At 36.2% G+C, this 17322-nt stretch overlaps 1 protein-coding gene across 1 annotated transcript; it reads left to right on the forward strand.

The window, feature by feature from the left end:
* Nucleotides 1–1992: 1992 nt before the first annotated feature.
* Nucleotides 1993–16700, forward strand: LOC144440977 (protein-associating with the carboxyl-terminal domain of ezrin-like). The gene is made up of 11 exons (XM_078130472.1): nucleotides 1993–2290; nucleotides 3378–3563; nucleotides 4858–4971; nucleotides 5541–5703; nucleotides 6141–6246; nucleotides 7419–7636; nucleotides 8345–8547; nucleotides 9874–10014; nucleotides 12661–12913; nucleotides 13242–14050; nucleotides 14514–16700. Exons 1-11 carry the CDS (start codon nucleotides 2114–2116, stop codon nucleotides 14583–14585), a joined length of 2442 nt encoding a protein of 813 aa, XP_077986598.1. The 5' UTR covers nucleotides 1993–2113; the 3' UTR covers nucleotides 14586–16700.
* Nucleotides 16701–17322: the final 622 nt, after the last annotated feature.

Below are 17322 nucleotides of genomic sequence, written 5' to 3' on the forward strand. Positions count from 1 at the left end.
TTGTATTTTGATGAAGAAGGATAGTTACATGATGCACCACATATCTACATATTATGACTGCCATACATAGTGGGTAGGGTGGGGTGGGGTGGGGGGTGTTGGACAGAATTAAAAAATGACAATGGCATATCAGCTAATGAGAAGTTAGCACAAACAAACTTTACTGTTATGACATATTGCTTTCAAAGGATGTTACTGTATTACACGTGTAGTACAGTAGCATGGCATATCTGATAGCATATGTTTTTCTCATGGTACGAAGCACATTCAAGCTCATTCAGTGTTTACACTATCTTGATTTCAGGGTGATTATATTCTTATATTAAACCAAGGCACTGCTATTAACCACTTGTAATCTGCCACATGCAACAACAATAGTTTTAGTTTACTGTGTCTCTCTTTGTCGATAGCAACATTTTCTGCAGTAATAATTAAGTGCAATATGACGAAAGTCAAACTAATTTTGGTGTCTGTGTTATCAATTTTTATGTGAAAATATGAAATAAAAAAACACTTCCAAAGTAAACCAATTTGTAGCAGTTTGGTATGCATTATTTGGAGTTTATATGACTTACTGAATGGTTCATGGGAATGGATCAGTATGCGTTGTCGATGGCTGAGCAGTTAGCTTGTACGCGCCTCTTATCTCTGCAGTCTGGGTTCGAACCCACCCAGTGCCGATTGGGTTTGATTAAAATTTAACCAGGTCTGTATGTAAGATAGAAGGGTGATACTTCGAGTTTGAACCTGCTGAACAACACAGTTTTCTCTTTGGATACTCCTATTCTCTCCTACTTTTCAACACTAAAGCACTGAGGGCGCTGTTCAATGGGGGACCAATCAACAAATTTTCGAATTTACTAAGTATTTGTACAAATAAAGATAATTATTAAATTATTAAGCATAGAAATCTTTTCTGGGGAGAACTTTGGATACTCCGGTTTTCTCCAGCTTTTCAACACTAGGTACTCTAGTTCCAAACAGGACAGTGTATTATGTATTAAAAACTTCATTACACTTTTCCAGTCTAGTCAAGGTCCCCAACAATTGCACATAATTCTGTGCTCCTCCCACAGAGTTCATATAAACATGATGATGTCGTTGTCCCACATGATCTTAGTTGGAGGAGGAGTTGGACATTTGCATATCATTATTACATGCTAAATTCCTGCGATAGTCAAAACATGGTCAGAACAGTTGTATCAAATGTATTAATGAGCGATGACGACATCCTGTCAATTTGTGATGGATTACTTACTGACATGCTCCATTCGTTCTTCGTTCACTATGACATTCAAACACACTTGACACCTTTCGTTGGGACCTTGACTAGACTGGAAAAGTGTAATGAAGTTTTTAATATGTAATACACTGTCCTGTTTGGAACAAGACTAAACACTAGGGCACTTGGGCACTGTTCAGTGGCGACCATCCAACAAATATTCGAATTTATTTATACGAATAAGGATTATTATTATTATTAAGCATACATGTAGAATTCTTTTCTGGGGAGAACTGAGACATATTTAGAAACTGCATGTTGTTAAAGTGACCCTATGGATGAGAAATATTGCTATTTATTTTAACCACTATAAATAACTTAAAAAGAAACTGAAGTTCAACATAGTGAAAATAAGTGACCACAGGGGACTGACTGACTGGCTGGGTATTTTCGAATTCCAATTCCCATAATCAAAATTAACTGCTTGGTATATTGTAAAATTTCAATATCAAACTTATTTTCATTTATTTTCGTTATTTGTGCATCTGTAACTTTTGCAGTCTGATATCATGAGAACACTACCATGGGTTTGATTAAAATAGATCAAAAAAGAGTATATGAACGAGAGAAAATTCCTAAAAACTGCAAAGATCTTGAGCCAACCGCGCTGGGAATCGTGTATGAATCATGACAGTGTGCGCCCTCATAGTAAATGCAGTGGCTACTCTCTCAATACGCGAGATCGCTGAACGAGATTTGATATCCAATATGGTGGACTGTGTATTACAAATCATCGTACGATTTGCCAATATGTAAGGGTATATTTTTATAAACTTTCCCCAAGGTCCATCAAGTGAAGTCGAAGATTAATCGTCACTACACCAGAATAACATGGGAGCAGAGACTAGTATTCTACAAGGTTGTGATCTCGAAGAACCGTTTCAAACATCCGCACAACAGGAATGGAAAATCCACCCAGCCAAGAGGAACGACGGGTCGAGGGTGTCAGTTTTCATTCATAAAAATACTGAACAGAAAGCCGACAAGCGACTTGAAAATGCCGCGAAAGTAAGTCACTGTTAGTTGATCAAAATCTTCTAATTCAGCTGTGTTGACGATAAGAACGGGTAAAACGTGGTTTACCGGAAGTGAACTTGGCAATCAGTAACACTGGCGGTGTAACTTGAATGACAAGACAAGTGTGTAACCGTTGTCGTTCGTCGAGAGTGAGAGTGACTGTAACCCCGGTACACGTGTAAACACTCGTGTGACAACGTGTAACACTAACAGTAGTTATGTACTTGGTAACAATGATGGTGATGTGAGATTAAAAAAAAAACACCTCATTGTTGTTAGAAAGATATTTTGGCATTATTACTATAATATTAGTAATAGTATGATTGAAATATTTTTATTATTATTTATTTATTTATTTATTTTTTTTTTTGGGGGGGGGGTCAAACAAATGTAACATTGATAACGTGTTGTGACTATAGTTTTAATTAATTCTGCATTTTTTAAAATAGAAAGTAAGTTACAGGATTACACACAACCAACATCTTGGCTGTACATTGTAAGTAATTGAGAGGTAGGAATGGGGTTATGTCGATCAGTATGGCAGTAGTGAAATATTTTACTGAGCAGTTCACAATTTCGCACATGTCCCAGAATTGAAGCGTCACATGTTCTATTCCCTGAACACAGACATTGCTTCTTTAGGTCACCATATATATACTAAGTTATATTGTGTGTCATTGAGCTGTGTGCACCATAATGTGTTAAAGGGGCTCAATAGAGTAACTTACTATATATAACAGTTACATATTGTATTCTACTTACTGAAGCACACTCATTCGTTACTTGATACTGGTATAACTCAATTCTGGTATTTAGATATAATGTATGAAAGATTTGATGACATAATTGTTGGTACATATCAACAAATCTTAGGAAATCCCTGTCATTACATGAACAACAAAGGAGTTGGTTGGTTGGTAAAAAGTGACACGTCACGGCTACATGAATCGTTGTAAACACTATACTTGATTAGTTTTACGTAAAATATTTTGTATTACTAACAAAGTAAAAACCGTCTAAACTCAGCCTGTGCCCCTTTAATGTTTACATAATATTATATACATTTTCTTTTCCACAGCAACTCAAGATCCTAAGACATCCAACTATTTTGAAATTCTTTGATTCCTGCAACAATGTTGAAGGAACTTACCTTATAACAGAGTTGGTTAAACCATTGGAATTAGTCTTGGAGACTTTGACATCGGAAGAAATATGTGCCGGCATGTACAATATAGTAGAGGCTTTAAGTTTTCTACATCAGAGGGTAAGATTTATTATTCAAAGGATTATCTTAAAAAGGTTAAAAGGGACACAGTTTGAAATATTGTAGTTTACTTTTGTTTTATATCAAAATATACTATATTATTTTAGTATAGATGCTATCCATTGTTTTGAATCTGAAGATCTCACCATTCACATCTAGTCAAATGGTGTCTATACAGTATAAAACAACATTCCAGGTTCACTTTTGTTTTAAATTACCACAGTAGCTGTATTTACTCCAAGTGCCTGTGAAATATGTGATGGATTTCGACTGACGTGCACTGTTCACACTCTTGTCAGCATGTTAGTGGTCAAGATAGATTTTCATTTGATCCATGGGACAAGTCATGAGTGGCAAGATCTTCAGGTTCAAAACAAACGGATAGACCTAGACATTCTTCCAATTCACCCCATAAATATGTGAAATCATGTTGAGCAACTGACAGGGTACACACCAAGAAGCCAGTCATAACATAGAAAAACTCCTATCCAGTGTGAGGTGTTTTGCAGTTTTGCATACGATAAGCCACTTATGTCAGCTTATATCAGTGTATTGAGGGTGTCCTCTTTGTTGATTTTTCCTGGACAATTGTCTGTTATAGTGTTCTAATGTTGTGACTGAACACATGAAATACTAGTACTGGGGGTACATGAATTCACAAGCACAAAAGCAGATATCTGTACTGTAATGCAGATAGCAAAGCTTTTTGAAATAGAATGAATTATCTGAAATACTGTGCAATATTTATTTTCAAAAAAAATGTAAAAAAAAAATGATGTTTGGGTTTTATTTGAGCTACTCTCTTATATGTGGTGGGCATCAGGATGTTTTGGTTGTCTGTTATGTTCAATAAATTTGCCTCCTGAATCCTCTTTGAAGCCTTCTGTGATACAACTTACAAGTCACCGTTAGTGGATGGGACGGGTGGTGGTGGTAGGGGGGGGGGGGGGGGAGGGCACCTCTAGCCCCTGAAGTTGGTTGCCTGCATGTAAACAGAACTGATGCTTGTAGGACCACAATGGAAATAAGTTTTTAATTGCTTTCTTGTGTGATCCTCAACATTACTTTTAAAATGTATGTATTTGTACAACGTGTTATTTCAAAATGAATGAAAGTAAGTCTAAAAATAGCTTGCGATACATTGGTCAAACAGTCACCATGTTGTGTGGTGTGTGACAGCTGGTTCCTCCATTAGTCAATCCACTTCTGTCTGTGCATGTCACTGTGAAAGTATGATGCCATATACTGTACATACAAGTCATCAATCTCTGACTCCTCTTTGTTTACATTGTAGGGAGGTGTGTCTCACAACAATGTCTGTATGTCTTCCATTTATGTGAGTCAAGATGGAGGCTGGAGGCTTGGCGGTATGGAGCACCTGTGTAAGTTCAATGAAGCTACTGTACAGGTGAGTGAAATTAGTCCGACATCACGACTTTTATTTGAGCACTTGAAACAGTAACTATCAAAATATTTATATATTATTTATTATTCCGTAATCTTTTTTTTCATTCAAAGAGGAGCAGTGACAGTGCTTGTAAGTTTGGAGTATTTTCTGAATGAGTGAAGTAAAAATATGGAGAAATTATAGGATTGTGTAAGCTTAATATATGAAAAATTGAAGAAACTAGTGGCGGTTTTGAATGTGTTTATAACATATCAAACCTTGTAGAACAATGGCTTAGTGCTGAACACACATTGTGACTTTAAAACAGAAAATAAATCCTGTATTTTCTGTTCAGATGTGTGTTTTCAACATGGCTGGTGCATGTATTGTAAAAGTCATGGTCCAAGTTTGAACTCCTTTTTGTCATTTCAATTTGCCAAGTAAATTATAAACAGTTATAATTATTAACTTTCAGATAAAGTCATGACTTTGAAGTCAAAGATATCATATATTCAGTGACAGTTCCCTTTGTTCACTTTGAGTGACAATCACTGTTTGCCAACACCTTTTTATGTCATTTCAATTCACAGTTTTTGGAACAGATGAGTCCACTGAGAGATCCCAAGATTATACCACCTGAAGAGAAGGATGAGAAAAGTAAAAGTACAATATCGCCAGATTTTGGACACGCAAGGGATGCATATGCATTTGGTGTACTAGCACAGGAATTGCTTGAATATCTGACAGAATTAGGTGAGAAAGGAAGTAAAAGTTTAGATTTGAATGATGTGATGCTAGTAAGGGCGACCCTTTTTATTTTTCTGTTTCTCATCTCCCGACCGACCCTAATTTGCAGCTCCGACATTAGAAGAAAAAAAAACTTTTTTTATTTCCGACCGACCCCAGAGTTCAACACAGCAAGATTGTAAGGATCGAACGAACATCAAACGTTCCTTGTGGGTTCTGGCTGTGATAGGCATGGTATGCTGTGTCATATCTTACAGTGTGGGTGCTGGCTGTGATAGACATGGTATGACATGTCACAGCTTACAGACATATGTCTGGACAGTGCACTGTCTTCACCAGAAATGAACTTTTGAGTCAGTTTCTGATATCTTCCTACCACTGATTCACATACATGAATTCAAGTGCCAGAGAATGTTAATTTCCTCTATGTGTTTCATTTGTAGGTGATATGACATCAGACTTTGCCAATGTTATAGAATATGACTTCTTGAATCCTGACCCACAACTCAGACCCAAGTTGAAAACTTTACTCTCTGATAAACTCTTCAAGTAAGTATCCAGTCCCCTGTGCAGTGTTGGTATTTCAAATTTCATGTGCAAACTCAATAGTGCTTTTGCGAAGAGCGGTACCGGTAAGTAGGTAAAATCTACCGGGGTTGCCCAGTAATTGTTGAGCTCCCAAACAAAATTATGCTGGATTCCATGGGAAACTATGCTACTTTTATCAACTTTCGACCTTTTTGTTACTGAGGTTCCCCAACCTTAGGGAAAACACTGCGTCAATCAAATAAAGATGTTGAATTGTTCGTTGTCAATGGATACTACAGTTAAAGAGGAACGCTACTGCAGAAAATTAGCATTTCATAAACATTGGGTTCTGGAATAATTTCATATTTGACATCACACACAGTATGGATGGTTGCCGAGAAATGTATTTGAAACTTGTTCCTCATTCATATGCATGTCTCCTGACTCCCATGAGACAATGTGTATCCATGGTAAGGACCTACACTGAACAATGAATGCGGACAAGTGTCAACTCATATCTCATAATTTATGTGATGTAAACGCATCTCTGTAAAGTAGATTGAGTGATGGGATGGAGTGTGACAGAGGTAGGACTAGTAGATCCCATAACTTTATGAAATGACTCACCAGAACCCAAAGTTTACAAAAATGCCTTTTTTTTCCTGCAGTGGTGTTCCCCTTTAACATTAAGATGCCATAGACTTTTCTTGCAAGACTCCCTAGGCGATGGATTTTTCATGCAAAAGACTCCCTAGGCGATGGACTTTTCATGCCAAAGACTCCCTAGGCCATAGACTTTTCATGCAAAAGACTCCCTAGGCGATGGACTTTTCATGCCAAAGACTCACTAGGCCATAGACTTTTCATGCAAAAGACTCCCTAGGTGATGAACTTTTTTCCACTACAAAGGAGCATCTTACCTACTCTACAATTATCAACTTGCACTTGAAAGGAATAATAAAACATACAACCTATATCATTTTTTCCTTATCCACCCATTACATATATATCCTCAAATGAATATTAATTTACCAAGATATGAGGCGAAGAAGTGAAAATTGGGCTCTATATGCAAATGAGTAAACTTGTCTGCATATATGCAGACATGGCATTGTAAGGGTTAAAAATGGTTCACTGGGAACCCATAAATGTTTGGATTTATTCCAATATTTCATTCTATACTTTTCTTGCAGAAACGCTTTTCTAGAAATAGTTAATTTTCTGAACAACATTACCATTAAGAATGAAATAGAGAAGACAACTTTCTTCAAAACTTTAGTCCCAAAGCTACTGACTTTACCCACGGATCTAATAGCCAATAGGCTGGTGCCAAAGCTACTGACACGGTTTGTCATGGCTGAGTCCAGTGCAGTGGAATATGTGTATCCGCATTTACTAACACCAAATATGGGTAAGTGCTGTGTATCTGTATTTACCATCACCAAATAAGGGTATGTGCTGTGTATCTGCACTTAATAATACCAAATATGGGTATGTTGTGTATCTGTATTTACTAATACCAAATATGGCCAAATGCTGTATATCTGCATTTACTAATACCAAATATGGTATGCGCTGTGTATCTACATTTACTAATACCAAATATGGTATGTGCTGTGTAGCTGCATTTACTAATACCAAATATAGATATGTGCTGTGTATCTGCATTTACTACATGTAATACCAAATATGTGTATGTGCTGTGTGTGTGTGTGTGTGTTACTTTCACCAAATATGGGCATGTGCTTTGTATCTGCATTTACCAATGCCAAATATGGGTATGTGCTACATCAACATGTACTGTCACCATATATGGGTATGTGCTGTGTATCTGTGTTGCTCTCACCAAATATGGGTATGTGCTTTGTGTCTGAATTTACTAATGCCAAATATGGGCATGTGCTATAGCAACTTTTAATGTCACCATATATGGGTATGTGCTATGTGTCTGTGTTACTATCACCAAATATAGCTATGTATTGTGGAATATTTAACTCACGTTATGAAGTGTTCCCAGATTTTTTTGAGGTATATCCTAATTTCTTACTTCGCTGTAAATCTTGTACACTACATGAGTAAGAAGATAACTGACGTCATTAATATTATCTTACTATTTCAGAACCAAATGAAGAAGTAAACTTTCAAGAAAACCAAATTCATCCAGTTCTTCCAATTAAAGAATATAAAGAACAAATCATTCCAATTTTACAAAAGATCTTCCTTGTGAGAGAAACACACGTAAGACTAACTCTGCTGAAATATTTCACTCTTTATGTGGATTTACTGGATGTAAACATGTTACGGAAAACCATTATGCCACAGGTAAGAGGTAGCATGTTGATGTGACTGTCAGTGAGTGTCTGTCAAACTAACAACTGTTACAATAGATAGAAACAGTATTCTCCCTATAGGCCAATTTGATATCCCACTGACGCACACAATTTCTAGTGACACACCAAAATTTGGTGTTCCCCAATCTCTTACTATGTGGTGACTCACAAGAAATGCCAGTTTTTATCATTTTGACTCACAACAAAATTTGGCTATCATTAGAGGGCACATTGCTCACTAGGATAAATGACAAGGATGGCAGTTAATTTGCATACTAATTTACATAATCAGCCTATAATATGCGTGCCTTCAACATTGAAATGTACTCTGACATGTATAAATCTATCACATTTGCATGGACATTGTGATTGGCCATTTCTCTTCAGATGAAAGTATTATTATAATAATGTCATTCAAAAGATTACTAAAGCTCATGGATGGCAGAACACTTTTGAAGCATGGCAGAAATCTGTCAAGCATGACAGCCTAGGTGGCAAGGATGGTGTTAGCACTGTGCTTTCTACTATAGTGGGGAGAACACTGAGATACATGTAGAGTAGGTGTCCAATAAGTTTGCTGAAGGTCACACAGATCATGCTAAAGGTGGGAGTGTTTCTCCCAGTAAACAATCAAGCCATTGCTGGGAATTGAGTGCTACATGTACAGTATTTGATGAACAGTCATTACTATCAGTGTAATACTAACCATTGACGTGTATGACAGTGTGGTGTACTAGAATGTTTGCATGAGTGCTTATGTTGTCTGCAGCCATACTTTCATAGTAAATAGAGTGAGTAAAAATGCACAAGTGTGAGCATATGTTTATCTGAAACGCCCCCCTTTTGCAAAAATATACATTCTCACCTGTTGCAGCTACGTTGAAGCAATGCTATGTACATTGAGCAATTGTGCATTCATTTGTATATATGTATGCAGTATTGTACTGCAGTGTAAATACCAGTACATGTACATGAACACATGTAGTATGCATGCCTGCCAATGTAAGTACACACCTGTGTACACGTACATATGTATGTACGTGTGTACGTACGTACGTATGTGCGTACATACGTATGTATGTATGTATGTATGTATGTACATGTATGTACGTTCGTACGTACGTACGTACGTACGTACGTACGTACGTATGTACGTACATATGTACGTGTGTGGGGGTAGGTATGTAATACTATGTATGTATGTATGTATGTATGTATGTATGTATGTATGTGTGTACATATTTGTGTGTGTGTGTTGTGTACAAACTCATAGTTCAAAAAATTTCTAATAATTCACAATTTTGTTTTGTTTGATCAGTTGTTGCTAGGGTTACGTGACACCAACAATGATCTAGTGAGTGCAAGTCTGCATGCATTAGGAGATCTAGTCCCTGTACTTGGTGGTAGAGTGGTGGTTGGTGGTACCAGACATAAATACTTCCTGGATGGTAGACCTAAGGTAAGAATCTATACTTATATATCATAAATATGTATGATTTGTTACTTCTAAATACCAGTATTTGCTATGGATACAGTTTTGTGGAAGAAGTCATCTAGTAATTAAGAAAAAAATTAAGAAGAATCCCCCAAAAAACTTGGCATGATTATAGTAATACAAATATTTTTGATGGTTGAGATATTTTTAAAGGTTATGGTGGATTTTACTAGGAGAGTGCACTACTAATATCTGTTCATTAGGAAATAGAGATTATCATCAGTTGTGCTACAGTGTCAATGGCACCACTTTATTACAAATCACTGGTACACATTATTACAGCATACATAAATTTTATGTTTTTCCACGCCATGAGCTCGTGAAAAACTATCTGATGGAGACCTGATTAACATCAGCTGTTAGTACCAGCTGTGCACAGCAGTCTCAACAAGATTGAAATCAGGATATTTTGTCAACGATTAAATAATGGTGAAAATTGTTGCCATGGAAACAAACTGTGCCATGTGTCCCAGATACCAGTACTTGCTGGCACCAAAGTGATGTACATTAATATATTTGTGTATATATACATATCATACAAATGAAAAGACAACAAAATGAGAAATTTACCAATTGTATTGACAATGGACACCCCCCCCCCCCCCCCACCTCACTATTATTTTTATTACAATATTGTATCCATTCATGATTGGTTATGTGTATTTAATATAAACACTGAACAAATTGAGTTTTGGGAAAATATGGATTTTTTTTTTAAATATGGCAAAAATACGTTCAGTTGTATGATGTAATACGAAGAAAAAGGACAAAAACAAATATTTGTATTTCATGAGTAAACCATTCACCAGTTGCAATAATGTTGTGTAGCATTATTAATAAAGATATCACCTAGAATGATTGATCATTTATTTGTATTATTATAAAAATGAAGAATTTATGAAAATGAAAATAACTTAATATCCAAATTGTTGATTTTGATTTCATTTTGATCACAAATCTGTTAAAATTGTACATCCGAGAAGCATAAATTTGTTAGGTTCATGTATATACCCACTAGAAATGTATGTGCTTGGAATGACCTTGGAGGCCTATCACCCCCATAGGGTGAATGGTGCAGCCTAAAGGTCATGCAGGGGTTAATCTCTTACAATCTGTGTTGTTGAAAACTAAGCATCAAACCAGTTGGTCTCGCATTAACATATATACGGTCTATCCATATGCCACGTCGACTCCAACGACATCTATTGAATTATTATGGTGGTTGTCTGATTCATTCAACTCACGCTTGCAGGTATTGATAAATTGCTTGTTTTAATTGATTTATTAATTAATTATGGTAATTAAGATGTTTTAATTAATTTCGAAAAAATGATATACTTTTTATACAGTTTTCATCATTGCAATACATATTTATGTGAGGGGTATTTGCATTCTCTCATTTATTGCTGTGTGCAGGCTTTAGAACATTTTTTTTCTGCAAATTTTATATTCTGTACGGGTGAAAGTTTTTTAAGTTAACAAGTGTGTTGTGAATTCAAACCTTATTTTTAGAGGGGAATCCTCGTAACGGTAAGTGATTCACACACCCAGGTGATTTTTAGTTATCAATTTTGCAAAATACAGTGTCAGATGTTGGTATGAAGTGTTTATTTGTATGCAAAATGATTGGAATGTTGTATGATTACTAGCTATACCATATGTTTTAGTTGTACACCGGTGGAATTTAGAAAGTCAACACAGTTTGACCTTCTCATTTTGTTTGTGGATCTTTGATAATATATTGCGAAATCAACGTTGATATATTTTTGTTTTGGTGGGGTGGGGGTGGGGGTTCTACCATCAAAAATGTTAATTTCCTATCAAAAGCGTATTTATTTTGTAGAAAAGTATACTTAATCTGCTTTTGACATAATTATTTGGGTTCTAAAACATATTTAAAAAAGTATAATATAGAATTATTCTTAGACCATATAAAATGAAATGAACAAACACTGAAATAGATTCAAGTCAGACTATTACACCACGATTTCTTATTTCTGTATATGGAATATTTTGCACACCCATTATGATAAACGATAATTTTAAAAAGTGATGTAAGTATTCAATGTTCATAGTAAACACATCTATTCAGCGAAAAAGAGATGGAGAAAACACAAAATTAAAAAACTGTGGTGTAATTAGATGTTATTTTCCCAATATTTTTCTTCGTTCAGCCAAAGAAAATACGAGTGACCTAAGGGGTCTTTACGAGAGACCTACAAGGTTTTTGTCACTAGATTGATATACAAGTAGTGACAACCCTTAGGTCACAAGTATTTTCCGGCTCAATGAAGAAAAATATTGGAGAATACATAATTATATCAGCGCCAGTAATATCAAAGAAAAATCCAGGAAAGTAATGGTAATTTTGAACGTTTTTAACTAATATTTCAAGACACTGCAAAACCAGTGACGTAGATGCGTGTTGTCGTGACATAGAACAACCTAAAGTATATATTTCATAATTTTTGTTCTAAATGGTTGTGCATGTTATAATAGTTGACTTGGAATCTATTTTAAAAATGTTCCAGTTGTAGCTAGTGCAGATTTAAGGGGTGATTCTTTTCGGTATATACATGATGACTTTCATGATTATCTCCATTGATTTAGTTTCAGCAACAAGAAAGTCCATTCAAGGCAGGACCTCATACGTTTAATTTAACAGCTGTTAGTGGTGTCATCAATCTTCCAAAAATTACCAGACCTGCCCGTAGTCATGCCAACAAAGACATCAGTAGTGGTAAGAAAGATTTAGGCATTTCATCTCAGGAAGAAAGAGAGAGGAGACGACTTGAAACCAAGAAGAGAAACGAAGAAAGGAAACTTGAGCGAGAGAAGCGGAAACAAGAGCAGCAGAAAAAGGGTGAGTAAGTTAGAAGTATCCATTCACACATCCGTCTGTCAATCCATCCACCCATTTCCTGTCATCTTATCTTTGAAGACTAATGGTAAGACAGTCACCGCATTGCAAGTATTTGTTTGAAAGGGGTGGGGATTACAGTATAGGTTTATCACATTATCCTGTCACTTGTACAATTCTAAAATATAAAGCTCCCTTCGACTCTTAATTTAAAATCATGATACCCCTATTAAGGTACATGTGCCACTTCTGAGGGGAAACCTCAAGATGTTTGGTTATTCATATCTTCTCCAATACTGCAAATGCTGAGTAACGTTTGATTCTTTTTCAGTGACTCTAGCAACTGAAGTTATTCATGATGTCAGCCTTGTAGATCGTTTGAAAGATTTAGAACAATCTCACTCCGAGGACGACACTGGAATCCACGCTATCAAGGAAGATCTGACCTCTGACCTTACTCAGAATATTGACTCTGACACTCGTGACATCGCCATGGATTCTAAATTTCAAGAAGAAGAAAGTTGGTCAGACTGGGGAGATATGGAACAACCGGAGACTGTTGCCGTGGAAATGACCTCGGATGAACCAACGGAGAAAGGAAAAGAGGACAATTGGTCGAGTTGGGATGACACAAAAACAGAAAACGTTACAGAAACTAAAGTTCCCGCAAAAGGCAAGAGTGGGGCATTGAAATTAAAAATTGGGACAAAGGGTTCAAAAGACTCGAATACAACTCCAAAATCGCCGACAACACCCACTGGACAAAGTAAAAGTCCAAGGTCACCAAAATCTCCATCGGTGAAAGAAGCAACATCTCCTGGTGGTAGAAATGTAACCCCAAAAGACCTCGGTGAGGGATACTCTATTCCGGAAATCAAAGCCAAAATGCCAGATTCAGAACCCGATTTCTTTGCAGACATGGAGCCCACAGTTAAGTCAAATATTGTTAGCCTGGAGGAATTAAGCTCTCGTTCCTCAAAAACGAAACCCAAGCCAGCCCCTAAAAGTCAAGATAACACAGTGATGTCAAGTCATAAAGAAGATTCAAGTCAACTATCTAGCACAGAAAGAGCAGAAATAGAAGCTGAAATTGAAGCGGAATTGTCTGCATCATTTGCTGCCGTGGAAACCAATGATGAGGTGAGTGGATATATGAAGATTTCTACTCTTTTGACCCAAAGTTCTTGTAATTTTCTTGTGATGGAATTGTCATGGTTTACAATTATGTAACAATATCTAGACTATGTCTTCATGGTAACCATGGATGCGTTTGTACCAGTGTGTACCTAAGGTATTTGCATGAGTGCTTGCTGTGTTCTCTGTGGCCATACATTCATGAACAATGCAAGTAAAAGTGTGGCAGAAAACAGTGCAAATGATACAGTGAAAATACGTTGAATATCAACAATGGTACTAACTCGCCAGTATGCTATCATTACATATATTTATCCAAAAGAGATTATTTCAGAAGAATATAACTGCGTTCATGCGATTTTGTGTAAATTGAATGATTACCCCCACTTCCTTGTGTGTAAATATGCAGTGATGTTTTTAGTACTACACTTAACAGAATTGTTGGTTTCCTGTTTTCTATCTCTAGGAGGAGGAAGGAGGGTGGGGTGATGATGATCTTAACCTTGAACTTGAAGATGAAGACCAGTCTGTTAGTCAGTGAAATATAGATCAAAGACACAATAGAAGTAGTTATTTATATCGTTGGAGACGAGACAACCCACAGATCATCCATGACTTTACAGAAGATTTCTATATGTCCATGTACAGTACAACTCAATGGTAGCATTTTTGTTGTCATGCCAACTACAACTCAGTAGCAGTGATTTGTTGCCATGACAACTACAACTCAGCAGTAGTGGGTCAGCCGTAGTCATACACACGGTTGTAAGAAGCATCGGCATCATAATCATGTATCTGATAACTGCACTGTGATGCTAGTGAAAGTAATACAAAAATTTGCATAGAAATCTAGAATCATAAGAGGCAGTGGTTTATGACAATGAGATTCCCGCTAACAGACCACGTCAAAAAAAAATTGATGGCTGTGGAAATAGATTTGTCTGGCTAGTTATGGGGAAAGAGAAACCGAATTACAAATGTACAGGAAAGTAGTAGCTAGGGGAATAGGTTTTAATTTTGACCCCTCATGACCCGATAATAGTAAAGGTTATGACTACAAGTAAACATAGAGAGCAGCCTATTGGGGTTTTTGTTTTGAAAGTACAATCTCTTTCCACGACAGCACTTTCATTCAGTTTTATTTCTTGTTTGCTACTTAAAATGGAGCAATTTAAAAGGGCGGGTTGTAATGTTAGGGATGTTGTCATACTTGCGAATACAATGCAAAGGAAGCTCGACGTTGTTTTCACGAGCAACGAAACTTTGCATCTTTTGATTTATAAATATTCGAGGATGGAAACCAACACCTGTTTACAGATCTGGATAATGCCCTAAGAAGGAATCGTATTACCACACTTCTGGTGGATGTTATGTCTGGGCATCAAGTATGTGTAAGATTCGCAATAGTTGTGTATTTTTACTTTCATTTGAATATGATGCATGTACTTGTGGTATCAGTACTGTCCACAGAAACTGTAGCTAGCATTATATCCGGTCATGTCCCTCCGTAAAGTGGTATAGTCCATGATGCCATGTACTAGTGTCAGTACTTTCCACAGAAACTAGCTAGCTTTGTATCATGTCATGTCCTTCCTTAAAGTGGTATAGTCCATGATGCCATGTACTAGCGCCAGTACTTTCCACAGAAACTGTAGCTAGCTTTGTATCCTGTCATGTCCCTCCTTAAAGTGGTATAGTCCATGTCAGCAAACTATTGAACCCTTCAAATAATTGATATTACCATGTACCCTCCAGCAGCAGGCCCTCAAAGCCAATTTGACGCACCACTGACATACACAATTTCTAGTGGGATACCAAAATTTAGTGTTCCCCAATCTCACAAGAAATGCCAGTTTTTCTGATTTTGACTCGCAACAACAAAGTTTGGCTATCATTAGAGGGCACACTGCCCACTAGCCATAGTGGTGCAAGATGTTATGTGATAACTTAGATAATCATCAGTTTAACAAATGGGGTGTCAAGGGGATAGCGCCCTCACAGACCAGTCTTTGTAGTCATAGAGGTTGTGAAATGGCTGTGGTCTGTATTTCAGGGGCCTACAATAATGTTTACTAGATACAATGCCAAACTTTATATATATATAAATAACATATTTATTATGTAGAATGTAGCCAGGTACTGCACTAGCTGCAAGTGGAACATTTAAAAAAAATATGTTTTGTTTAAAAATAGGTACAATAATATTGAATACTGTGAATTGTATCACATCACCCGTGGATAAATGTATTTTGTAGCTGGAGACACATTAAATCAAATGAAAATGATTATTGGGTCCACACCTATAAATCAGCACCCTCAACGGCGATCACAATTTCAAGCTGTTTCTGTACCACTGGTTAACATGTACAATGTCTAATTATTGGTATTTTAACAATTTTCAGTGAATACATTGTTGGTTTGTCTGGTCAAAAAATGATACTTACGTTACACCAGTAGTTTTACCAGGGTGACAGATTCAAAACCGAGCTTTTGCTCAAGATATAAACTTGGTCGCTACACTACCTACAGATAATACTGACCACTAATTAACAGATACAATATCTTTTTATTAGTAATTGGTCAATCTTTAGTCAATATACCTCTGGTTATTTGATGAAAACAAAATATCCCAGTTGCAGCTAGTGCAGTTAAGAACACCGGGTCCAATATATATATATATATATATATATATATATATATATATATTGTTTACAATCAAAGAAACGAAGAATACCATGATACAAGGATGGAGAGATTAAAAGTGGCCATATATGGATGAGGATTGTGAATTTATCTTTGATTTTTAATTTATAAAACAATTTTATCATGGCTTCCTATTTGAAGAATTGATGTTAAACAACATTGATAAAGTCAGTATTTGTAACTCAATACATTGCAAAACACTAAAAAAAACTGTGTTAAAGTTTGTTATTGCACGTAATATAACAAACATTTTGCACATTTATTAATCTTTAGCTTTTGCCATTTATTAAGTTACAAACACAGACTTGGTCACTGTAGTTTCACGTTGATTTTTCATATAGGAAGTCAAGATAAAATAGTTTTATAAATCCCCAATCCTCATCTATATGACCACTTTAAAGTGTTTGTACTAGACTTAGCCGGTGCAAAATTGTTTGTGCCTAGAAGGGGGTGATCCCGGTCTCTTTCAGATGTGCTACCCTAATAGTGTATTTCAGACTGTTTAGTGTATAATTTTTGTAAATAGTTCTACTGAAATGAAACTTAAAAGATTGCGCCAAGGTGCTGTAAATTTG

Source organism: Glandiceps talaboti, chromosome 10 (assembly GCF_964340395.1).
Source record: "Glandiceps talaboti chromosome 10, keGlaTala1.1, whole genome shotgun sequence".
NCBI classification, from domain to species: Eukaryota; Metazoa; Hemichordata; class Enteropneusta; family Spengelidae; genus Glandiceps; species Glandiceps talaboti.

What these genes read in the sequence shown, in the direction of transcription:
- LOC144440977 (XM_078130472.1), top strand. Translation starts at nt 2,114, where the DNA reads ATGGGAGCAGAGACTAGTATTCTACAAGGTTGTGATCTCGAAGAACCG. An exon ending in GGAAAACCATTATGCCACAG is followed by an intron (nt 8,548 to 9,873) that starts GTAAGAGGTAGC and finishes TTGTTTGATCAG; the next exon opens with TTGTTGCTAGGGTTACGTGA. An exon ending in TCCTGGATGGTAGACCTAAG is followed by an intron (nt 10,015 to 12,660) that starts GTAAGAATCTAT and finishes CCATTGATTTAG; the next exon opens with TTTCAGCAACAAGAAAGTCC.